At 48.1% G+C, this 12,078-nt stretch overlaps 1 protein-coding gene across 1 annotated transcript in view; it reads right to left on the bottom strand.

Annotated features, from left to right (window-relative positions):
- LOC119598009 overlaps nt 1–11,674 on the bottom strand; it is a 15,890-nt gene extending 4,216 nt beyond the window's left edge. Inside the window, exons 1-2 of the mRNA XM_037947657.1 lie at nt 11,452–11,674; nt 4,445–5,839 (exon numbers count right to left, since the gene is read on the bottom strand). Of these exons, the coding sequence (XP_037803585.1) occupies nt 4,445–5,839 (1,395 nt within the window). The 5' untranslated portion in view covers nt 11,452–11,674. The remainder of the gene's footprint in view (nt 1–4,444; nt 5,840–11,451) is intronic.
- Nucleotides 11,675–12,078: the final 404 nt, after the last annotated feature.

Below are 12,078 nucleotides of genomic sequence, written 5' to 3'. Positions count from 1 at the left end.
TTAACGTGAATCCCTCTTCCCCTTCTGAAACACCCCAAATTTCACCTCAGTGAGAGAAGGGACCTGTACCTGTTTAGTAATCTTCATCCCTCTGAAATAGCCAACCACAGACTATTTCATCACAGTGAGGGGAGAGACTAACTTTATCCAGGTACTTCCTATCACAGGACGGGAACTTAATGTTCTGTCTAGCAGCTGCTATTAGACAGAACCTGGCTGAAGGCCTGACAAGGGGCTCTACCTGCCTATCGCCCTATTCGAAAGAAAAAGAGTGGCAGTCATCAGATGGTCTGCCAGACCAGTCCCTAGCAAAAGAATGGCAACTCTATGCACACCGTAAGGCAGGCCTTCTAAGGCCCCCAGACACACCCTCCCTGCGGGAGGTAAAGGTCTGCCCACGTCCGAGCACGCGCCCGAAGATGGGGTCCAGTTCACCAGAAGGTGTGCACAGAGTTATCCTAATGCCGAAAATTCGTATAGGAAAGAGTAGGCTAGGAGGGCACGAAGCTACATGCAAGCACATAGCATCGTGGCATCAAACAATGGGGGGCGCGTCACCGTCCGGTAACGCGGAAGAGCCGAGGCCGAGATTGCATGGGACCGGGCGCGGTGCATCTCTTTAATATGCCCATGCAAAAGCCACACGATCGAGGGATCATGGTGACTCTCTTGGGGTTGCTCGGCTCCACCCGCTGCGCCCCGTCCGCCACCCTTGCCGGAACCGATCCTCCCTTCTCTCTGAATCGTCCAATTAAGGACCGATTCACCGCAGGGAGAGAGGGGAGGAGAGGAGAGGTCCTTCTTCTTCAGCTGCTGATGTCCTGGTCTGTCGCTCGCAGGCGACCCTCTTTTATACAGATTGAACTAGGAAACTCACAGGGGTTGCGATGTACTAGGAAGTATGGAGGAGAGGATGTGATCGTGTAAACGGGACGGCGTCGCGAGACGGAAGGCCTGCGGATGTCGCGTCCGTTGTCATGTCTAGCAAAGGTGTGGTATGTAGAGGCTAGTGTTATTGTATTAAATATATATATTTAGTGTGAGGTGAAATAGGCCATATGTGAACTAGGTATTACATCGCTCGGTCACGCTACCGCGGCGGTCCCCGCCGCAGAGGTGTCAGAGAAAGTGAAAAGGCGCATCTAGCTAAACATTACAACCTAAACATAAAATATCCTACTCTCAAAAAATAAGTAAACAGTACACATGAAATACAACAATCCATACGGATAACATTAAGTGCATACAGTAACATCAAGAAGGTACACAATGTAGAAGCTTAATAAATCATACGAAATAGCAATAACATACAATGTATAAAATCAGTATATCATATAAAATAACGTGAACATTTATGTGATTCACGAAACAGAAAATGACAAATAAGCACAACTAATCATGAATAAGTAATATATATATATAGCAGCGTAGAAATACAACCTAACAGTAACAAAGATATACGTGGGAATACAATAAAAGAATATGTACAAGATAAATAGCCGGGCTTAGCCAGTGACAATGTGAGGGAATATACAAGGCTAAGCGCTGACGGCGCCTGCGTCACCAGTGTTGACAGGCAGTCTCCGTGCTAATGTCCTAATCACTATGCAACGATACAGTACGAAACCAAGCACGACGGCTAATACTCCGAATAATGTAGACAGTATGGGAAGGCCATAGGTTACATGTGAGGGGGGAATGAAATCAAAGGGATCCAAATGATCATCGAATGAAGGGAGGAATCTTACGTTCGCGATAGGGAGGGAAAAATTGCTGACAGGGAGGTTTAGCGAGGTCGGCGAGAGCAAGGGGGAAGACGGTGTGTATGAGTAGTGAAAATGATGATATGGGCGTAAAGTAATGAGGCGGGAGTCAAGTCGGCAAAACCGCGGGAGGATGAACGCACCAACGGCTACAAGATCAGTATGGTTGCTGTTACAGGTAATGCTTAACTGCGTGTCGCTGAAGAAGTATAATAAATGTGTGTCGGGAAGGGTGAGCAGAAAGGGGGCAGCCCCCGTGACATTTAGTTGATCAAACATGCAGGACGCGTGAACGTTCCTGCCCTGATCAGCCATGGCAAGAGGAGTGGAAATGGTCGTTCGGGGCTAGACGTCGAAACGACTCGCAAATGGAACCCGGAGAGACGTAAACATGTGCACACACACACACACACACACACACATAGTATATATTGTATATATGTATATATATATATATATATATATATATATATATATATATATATGTGTGTGTGTGTGTGTTAGAGAGAGAGAGAGGAGAGAGAGAGAGAGAGAGAGAGAGAGAGAGAGAGAGAGAGAGAGAGAGAGAGAGAGAGAGAGAGAGAGAGAGAGAGAGAGAGAGAGAGAGAGAGAGAGAGAGAGAGAGAGAGAGAGAGAGAGAGAGAGAGAGAGAGAGAGAGAGAGAGAGAGAGAGAGAGAGAGACTGATACCCAAACATAGATTAGATTGTGTTTGTGTTGAAAAATAAGAGCAGTAATGCTGAGTCATTATGATGACAAATAAACAAGATGATTTTTTATATAAGACAGAGCAGAGATGAATTACAGGTGTTATTTCTCGGTTTACTTGGGAATAATTTCTTGCCCACAATAATCTCAGAAAAAAGAAAAAAGAAACAAATGGTGGATTTTCTCTTTTTCCTTTCTCCATTTTCTTTAGGCTTATGTGGAGTGTTTTCATTATCGGTTTTCTTTCTCAGCAATGTTAACATTATACTTATATTATCATCGTCATTATCACTGTCATCATCATTATCATTATTGTTATATTCATTATCATGATTATCAATACAGCATCATTAATGATAATGATAACAATAAAAGCAATAATAATGAAAATCATGATGATAATAACTGTTGCCGCTGGTATATCACATATTTCATATCAGCAGTTGGTATATCACATATTTTGTATATCACGTGTTCTGTAACACTGCGATCGGAGAGGCCTGTGTGGTTTTAATTTATCTTCTGTGTTACAACCGCCGAGAAGGCCTCGGCGAGTACCACTGGGTCAACACATGGTCTGTATCAACCGTAAGAGCTGACCTGTCACAAAATGTTTGTGCTAAGGGTCGTGCCATAGGATGTGATGGCGGCTCTTCATATGATCGATGTTGGGAGATAGTGAGATCGCGACCTAACTAATGTATGACATATGAAGTAGAATGTTACTTGACGCTGTAGCTTGTGTATGTTTAAAGTGTGAGGGCAGTTCGAGGGGAACCTCCGTGCCGTCAAGACGCTCATAACACTCTGGAATCAGACCGTTAAGCTGATATTCTGACTGTTCCCGCAATGCGTGTAACGATGGCCGATGAGCGGTAGAGTGCAGACAAGTCGCGTCTGGCACTATGAGGAAATCTTGGGCAGCGGCAAAGGTGAAACAGACTTCTTACTTGTTTGTTGAGATATATTGTAATGAGAGGATGGTACAACTGACGGACAGAGGTTCAGTCCGGTCAGCGTGCTGTAGGCTGTCTGTCTGTCGCTCGCAGGCGACCCTCTTTTATACAGATTGAATTAGGAAACTCACAGGGGTTGCGATGTACTAGGAAGTATGGAGGAGAGGATGTGATTGTGTAAACGGGACGGCGTCGCGAGGCGGAAGGCCTGCGGATGTCGCGTCCGTTGTCATGTCTAGCAAAGGTGTGGTATGTAGAGGCTAGTGTTATTGTATTAAATATATATATCTATTGTGAGGTGAAATAGGCCATATGTGAACTAGGTATTACATCGCTCGGTCACGCTACCGCGGCGGTCCCCGCCGCAGAGGTGTCAGAGAAAGTGAAAAGGCGCAGCTAGCTAAACAATACAACCTAAGCATAAAATGTCCTACCCTCAAAAAATAAGTAAACAGTACACATGAAATACAACAATCCATACGGATAACATTAAGTGCATATAGTAACATCAAGAAGGTACACAACGTAGAAGCTTAATAAATCATACGAAATAGCAATAACATACAATGTATAAAATCAGTATATCATATAAAATATCGTTAACATTCATGTGACTCACGAATCAGAAAATGACAAATAAGCACAACTAATCATGAATAAGTAATATATATATAGCAGCGTAGAAATACAAACTAACAGTAACAAAGATATATGCTGGAATACAATAAAAGAAGATGTACAAGATAAATAGCCGGGCTTAGCCAATGACGATGTGAGGCTAAGCGCTGACGGCGCCTGCGTCACCAGTGTTGACAGGCAGTCTCCGTGCTAATGTCCTAATCACTATGCAACGATACAGTACGAAACCAAGCACGACGGCTAATACTCCGAATAATGTAGACAGTATGGGAAGGCCATAGGTTACATGTGAGGGGGGAATGAAATCAAAGGGATCCAAATGATCATCGAATGAAGGGAGGAATCTTACGTTCGCGATAGGGAGGGAAAAATTGCTGACAGGGAGGTTTAGCGAGGTCGGCGAGAGCAAGGGGGAAGACGGTGTGTATGAGTAGTGAAAATGATGATATGGGCGTAAAGTAATGAGGCGGGAGTCAAGTCTGCAAAACCGCGGGAGGATGAACGCACCAACGGCTACAAGATCAGTATGGTTGCTGTTACAGGTGATGCTTAACTGCGTGTCGCTGAAGAAGTATAATAAATGTGTGTCGGGAAGGGTGAGCAGAAAGGGGGCAGCCCCCGTGACATTTAGTTGATCAAACATGCAGGACGCGTGAACGTTCCTGCCCGTGATCAGAGCCATATGGCAAGAGGAGTGGAAATATGGTCGTTCGGGGACTAGAACGTCGAAACAGACTCGCAAACTGGACAAGACACGGGAACAGGAGGTAAGAATATCAGATGATATAAGGGAGAGAGAGCTATGGTCGCTTGACCTGAGGATAATGTCGGTGTCAGGTGAGAGTACGTAAACATTGTTGTCTAAGGAGAGAGGGAATGGGTGTATCCTGTAGGCTGTGAAGGAGGTGTCAGGTGCGAGGGGAATCATGATTGACAGGCCATGAGGTGTAATGAAGGAGTCTAGCTGTGAGTAAAGAAGAGTAATATTAGTAAGCGAAAACAAGGGTCGGTAGGGAGTGGTTGTGGAGATACGGTCAACGAACGTAGCCAGAGCTGTGGGGGGAATAAGTGAGGGCATAACAGTACCATGAACGGCAAGGATAAGGTCATGGACGAGAGTGTGCAAGTGGTCCACAAACAGACGGACACGAGACTGGTAGAGGGAAATATGTGCGAGTAGGATAGAGAAGTGTTGTTCACTAGCGATTCTCTGCGCATTACTATCAGTATAGATTGCCAGATTACGCGTAATGTTGTTTAGAGAGTTAACTGTGTTAGTAATAGAGTGGATTGCATCGAAGGTCACTTTAACTTTGCTAACAACAGAGCCCAAGTGGCTCTCATAATCACGAAAACGAGCGTCAAGCTCATCATGTGTGGCGATGCCGAATAAGTACGAAGTAGCGTCGCCCATAAAATTGAATAAACCGCGGCGGACACGACGTGGCCGTGGGCGCGGTAGTCTGTCCTTAAAGGGTAACAAATCGTATCGAGATACGTTTAGAAATGATAGTAATGAGTCAGCCTGAACCGTGGTGAGTAAGTTGTCCGTGGTAACTGTGTGGGAGTACTGGCCTATCAGGGAGAGGTGTGTAGATGCGGTGTTATAGAAGGAGGGGAGGATGCCAAGGCTGATATCTACCTCGACGTAGTTTCCGACGAATGCAATATTACCAACGTCTTCAAGTAAAGCGCCTGGTCGTAGTAGGTAGGAAGCCGGGAGGGAAGCGCCGGACAGGTTAAGGAGAGATAGGAGGAGCGGGAGGAGCGTCATCTGTGGGGGGAGATATGTCAGCGTCACTGGGGTTCTGTTTATAAAACTCGTCCTCGTAATGTCTGCTGGCTAGCTTAAGGGTGTCGAAGTGGAACCAGGACTGAGAGGAGGTGACTAGGCATTTGCATAACGCCTTGTTATTTCTGACCAATGAAACTCTATAAGGACCCTCGAACTTAGGTGAAAGCTTGGGTGAAGGAACAGTCCTGTCAGTAACTAAGTGGAAAACGAGCATACCCACGTCAATGTGTTTACGTCGTGCAAGCTTGTGTTGTTGTCTAATGATCCTGTCCCTTTCCACTCTCAGATGATCACGTGCAATTTTATAAATCTCCTGCTTCTTACGCATAGCTAATTTGACGTAGTTGTCATCATAAACCGGTAACAGTCGCTGTTCCAGCAGATCATACGGCAAACGTCTGTCCTCGCCATAAATGATAAAATGAGGGATATCACCTAAGGAGCTGTGGAAAGTACTATTGATGGCCATCTGAATGATAGGTACCCATACATCCCAACAGGAAGTGGAAGAAGCAAGTGATGTCCGCAGCATGCTTAGGATCGTCCTATTCAGTCTCTCCGTAATTCCATTAGCCTGCGGCCTATAGGGTAATATATTGATCTTCTTGATCCTGAGCATACTGCAGAGAGAATGTAGGAGAGAGTTGTTGAATTCAGACCCATTATCTGAAACAATCTCATCTGGGGTGTTATGTCTACAAATTACATTTTCCAAAAACGCGCGGGCGACCGTAGCAGCGGATTTGTCTGGAATGGGGACAAGCTCACAGAATCTGGAAAAATTGTCTATGAAGACTAAGAGATACCTATTGCCTGTAGCAGAAACAGAGAAACCTGAGAGGACGTCGACACTGACGCGCTGAAATGGTCTGTCAGGGATGTCATAGGTAAGCGCAGGGGACGGTACCGATACGGAGCCCTTGTATAAGGGACACAGCTGGCATCTACGTACATGTTCTGTGACCCGAGACGCTAGTCGGGGGAAGAAATAACGTGATCTCGCGGTCTTAATTGCTTTGTCAACGCCCGAGTGGGAGGACATGGGGGCTTCGTGGAGGAGTTTCAATACCGTGGGTACAAGAGTCTCAGGGATAACCAGCTGATTGTATGTGTGTCTCTGGCGGGATCCACGCCCTTTCCCCGGGGCGGAACGGCGGAACAGGAGGCCATCCTCGAGAAAAAGGTCCCTCGTGGGAATGTGGGATCGTCTGGGCAAGGGTAATGACGGATTTGCTTCTAATAGTGTAATCAAATCAGAATAAAGTGGATCCTCCCTCTGTTGCTTGCGTACGTCGTCAGCTACTAGGACATCGAGATGAAAAACAGGCATGCGGGATAATGAGTCGGCGACTTTGTTAGTTGCTCCCGGAGTGTAGCGAATTGTAGGGTTGAATTCTAATAGAGTGTCGATCCATCTCGCCTGACGACCAGTAGGCGACTTGGAGTCAGTGAGTAGGTAACATAATGGCCGATGGTCTGTCAGAACCTCGATATCGTATCCCAGGACAATCTCCCTGAAATGTTTCAGGGACCAAACAACAGCCAACGCCTCTAGGTCAGTGACGCTGTAACGAGACTCTGCCGCGTTCAGTTTTCTGCTAGCATAAGCTATGGGTTGGAGGCGCCCGGCAGACCTCTGCATGAGGGCGGCACCCAAACCCGTGCACGAGGCGTCAGTTGCGAGCACGAAAGGCTTGTTAAAATCGGGGAAACCGAGGACAGGGGACTCCGTCAGGAGCTTCTTTAATGTGTCAAATGCGTGTTGTTGTTCAACTGACCAAAGGAAATGAGCGTCCTTCGATAAGAGCTTTGAGAGTGGGTGAGCTATGGAGGCAAATCCCTTTATGAATGGTCGGTAAAATCCCGCTAAACCAAGGAAAGACTTAACTTGCTTGACATTGTTTGGGGCGGGAAAATCCAATATATCTTTGACTTTACTGGAGTTAGGTGATATACCATCGGAGTTGATAGTGTGCCCTAAGTATTCAATCTGCTCTTGGAAAAATGAACATTTCTTAGGATTTATAGTTAAACCTGCCTCGGACAGTCTCTGAAAAACCTTTCTAAGCTTAACTTCATGGTCAGTCACATCATTAGAAACAATTAGCAAGTCGTCGAGGTATAAAAAGACAGTGTTACCCACTAAACCAGCCATGATAATGGCCATAAGACGAGAAAATGTAATAGGGGAATTCCTGAGTCCGAATGGCATGGACTTGAATTGAAAATGACCTTGTGGGGTGGAAAAGGCCGTAAACGCTCGAGAACTTTCGTCGAGGTCTACTTGAAAGAAACCTGCCTGCAAATCTATAGTGGAGAACACGGAATGTCCCTTTCCCACATCCTGCAGAAGCGATCGTAGCGAGGGGATGGGGAAACGATCGGGAATAGTGAGAGCATTTAGTTTACGATAGTCTACTACGGGACGTAGGGAGCCGTCTTTCTTTGGCACTAAGATCATGGGGGCACTCCATGGTGAGGTGCTTGGTTCTATTAGATCCATCTCTAAAAGTTTTGATATCTGTTCACTGAAAGCTTGCCTACGGCTATGCGGTACACGGTATGCAGGAATATAGACCGGCTTTGCATCCTTCTGTAACCGGATTTCATGCCTGAGTACCGAGGTCCTACCAATGGGGCGCTCTGGGCTGGGTAGCAATTGCGGGAATTCCATGAAAAGACGCTGTAAAACAGCCCTACCTTCGGAGAAGTCAACTGGTGGTAAATCTGTAGATGATGGTGAGCCCATGGCTGGAGATGCATGTGTCTGTGAGGCCCGGGTAGGTGTGACAGAGGTAACTAATGTAGGTATAGGGAGGTCAAACTCGACTAATGGGAGTGGCGTGACTTCGCAGTCAAGCACTCTCGTAGCGCGCTCGAGGCGGACCGGGGTCTCGCTAGCATTGATAATGCGTAAAATGAACCGACCATCCCTTGCCTCGTATAGTGCGGGTAAGGTAACTAACCCATGCACACGCACTCCCTCAGGTAACACCAGTACTGTGCCAGCCGTAGATGGCACGCTCACAGGCACACTACAATCTGTGAAAGGTGGAAGGATGGTGGTTGCCAGGACCTTACAGAAATGATTATCGGAGGCAGGGGTCCACGTAGTGTGTGCAACATGTCTGCTAAGTGGGGAAGGAGTATCGCTGGGCAGGGAAACAACTACTGGGGTGGAGGCATCACGAGCCCTGGGCTTACGAGCAGCTGCTGAGGGAACCCTGTCCTCAGGCTTTGAAACAACCACAGGAATGGAGGCGTCACGGGCCTCGTGTTTGCGAGCGAGTGCTGAGGGAAAACCGTCCTCAGGCTTTGAAACAACCACAGGAATGGAGGCGTCACGGGCCTCGTGTTTGCGAGCGAGTGCTGAGGGAAACCCGTCCTCAGGCTTTGCAGAAACAACGGGGTCAGACAGTACGGCAACCTGAGCCGCGGGACGAGACGAAGGCGTGGCTGGCTTGGCAGCAGGCATACGGGTGGCGGGTGTCCATGACGGGGCCACTGAGTGACAGCTCGAAGGACACCATGCGCGTGCTGGTGGGGTGAGCCTATACATATACATTCCATGGACGGCGATATTGTCTCTCGGAATCTGATAAAGTCCGGTATTAACCATAAAATCATGACCCAGAAGCACGTCCCCAGGAATGGCAGGGCCATTAACAACTACGAAGGGGTGTTTGTATGTTCTACCAGAGAGGGAAACCACTAGAGTTAACTCACCGATCACATCAAGATTCGCGCCACTAGCCCCATGGACGAGCCATAGGGAAGGTCTACATGGGGCTGTAATGTTGTACTTCTTCAGGGAAACAGTCGGGATAATACTCACCGCGCTGCCGGAGTCAAGGAAGGATAGAACATTATGATTCTCAACAAGGATGTTTAATAGGGGGGCCCCGCACGAAGGGACATCACCCAAGGTCCTTATAACAGTTACACAAGCTCCTGGTGGGGGGGATCTGGGTGATGAGCCGGCCGTATGTCTAAAAAATGAGAGTCTGCCGACCGCTGCTGGTTGCTGGTTACACGGTATAAAGCAAGTTTAGTTTGACGGACCCGATCGAGGAATGTCCGACAGTCATCCCACCTGTGACCCTCGCGCTTGTGGAATGGGCAGAAAGGCCTGGAAAAACACTCACGGGCCCTATGTCCGGAGCGGAGGCAACGGTAGCATGTGTCTGGCGAGGGCACCCACACGGCAGCGGAGTCGCGTGGGGTACTGTATTCACGTGGTAAGCGGGTGGGTGCGCGTGCAGGTGAGCGCGCAGGAGAGCGCGTGAACCGATTATAGGGGGGGCGGGGGGAAGAGCGGTCAGGGGAGCGTGAGCGTCGGCTATCAGGCAGGCGGGCAGGCGGGTCGGTGCGCTCACGTGCGGGAGGGTCCTGCGGGAACGACACTCTTTTCACGTGTGCTACCACAGCACCAGGTGATTCGAATACTTGAGGGACTCTCTCACAAGCACGAGCAAAGTTGGCAGGTATTAAACGCTCGTTATCAGGAGGAACGTAATTGTGACTAATGCTTTCCACCAGCTTTCTAGGTAGTGTCGAATAAAGTACCGATTCAGCGATATGGGCCGTGAACAAATTATGGGCGTTCTTCAGTCCATCACTAATGGGCTGGAATCTGGGGATTTTTTCAAGTGCTGCTAAGTAATCGCTGACAGCATTCCTGACTTTCGAACAAAAGGAGGTTAAGTCGCCAGTGGAAAGTGAGTCGGGTCTCAGTTTAAAAATGTCAGAAAGTTGGAGGCCGACGTGGTCGGAGGGTCTTGCAAATCTCAACACAAAGTCAGTCTTAAAATCACTCCATGCACTACCCTGATTTTCTTTAACTCCCTTTAATAAGTCACTGATGGCTGGGACACTAAGGTCAAGTCTTTGTGTTACATGTCGGACACACATCTTTGAGAATTCAGGTGAATTGCGGTCAAGTGTTGGGTCTCTCGAGCTCACATAGTTTTCAGTTTCGAGGAAAAGTTGGGAGGGGGGGTAATTCACTCCGTTGAATTTAGTTATAGTCTCGATGGGGTTAACCAAGGACATGTTGAGGAGGTTAGTTCGAAGTCGGTCAGTAAGGGAGGATTCAGGAGCCGTATGGAAAAGAGATGACGGGGACGGAGGGGAGTATGCAGGCGAGGGTGAGGGTGGCGCGGTGTCGGCTGTAAGTTCGTACGTGCGTGTTGTTGCCGTCGCGGGTGTGGCGGCGTGTTCACTGTATGAGTGTACTGTGTTATTAGTGTTGTCCGTGTTTAATCCGAGAATGTGTGTGTCGGCCAGGTTGCGAGAACGTAACTGGAGGTCACTCCTACCGACTGAATGTTTCGGCATAGGGCGTTAAGGATTAAGAGTTAATGAATGAATATTGCAGGTGATAGTCGCGGAGGTGAGTGAGTGGCGAGGGGGTGTGAGTGAGTGCGGGAGGAGAGGGCGCCGTTTTCTTTGCGGCGGGCAGACTTAATCATATGCACAGGACGGGAGTAAATCGGGCAGTACGGTATGGGGAAATATCAAATGAAAAAAAAAAAAATCTCCTAGATAACCTAAAAAAAAATCTTGCGCCTTAACACGATACTCTGACTAACCTTGGAATATGTAGATGGTTGCGGGGCTGGTTACGGGTTGCAGTGGATCGTCAGCACGAGGAGGTGGTGGGTCATCAGCGCGGGGAGGTGGTCCGTCAGCGGGAGGGATGGGGCTCCTACGTCAGTGCCACTTCACTGGATTCCCAGACTTCGGCTCACGGTTGGGCACGGCTGGGCCAGTAATTCCCTCGTTGGGCGAAGTGCGCCAATTAACGTTGTTTAACGGTGGTACGCATGAATATATGTTGCGTACTTGGTGAGTGCTGGAGACAGGACGTCAGCACATCGGCAAGCGGTGTGTCAGATGTAAACACGCGTGGGCTGCTTGCTTTGCTTGTTTCTTGGGATCTTTCTTGTGTGTGGTATTTTGATCTGCGTCTGTTGGGCCTGTTGCTTCGGAGGCAGGAGTCTGTAGGGCCGGAGGCAGGGGTTTATTGTGGGCCGAATCCCGTCGCTGCCGCCACTGTAACGATGGCCGATGAGCGGTAGAGTGCAGACAAGTCGCGTCTGGCACTATGAGGAAATCTTGGGCAGCGGCAAAGGTGAAACAGACTTCTTACTTGTTTGTTGAGATATATTGTAATGAGAGGATGGTACAACTGACGGACAGAGGTTCAGTCCGGTCAG

This window comes from Penaeus monodon, chromosome 40 (genome assembly GCF_015228065.2).
Source record: "Penaeus monodon isolate SGIC_2016 chromosome 40, NSTDA_Pmon_1, whole genome shotgun sequence".
Lineage (NCBI taxonomy): Eukaryota > Metazoa > Arthropoda > Malacostraca > Decapoda > Penaeidae > Penaeus > Penaeus monodon.
The sequence above is the reverse complement of the archived record's forward strand: the minus strand, read 5'-3'. Positions and strand labels throughout refer to the sequence as shown.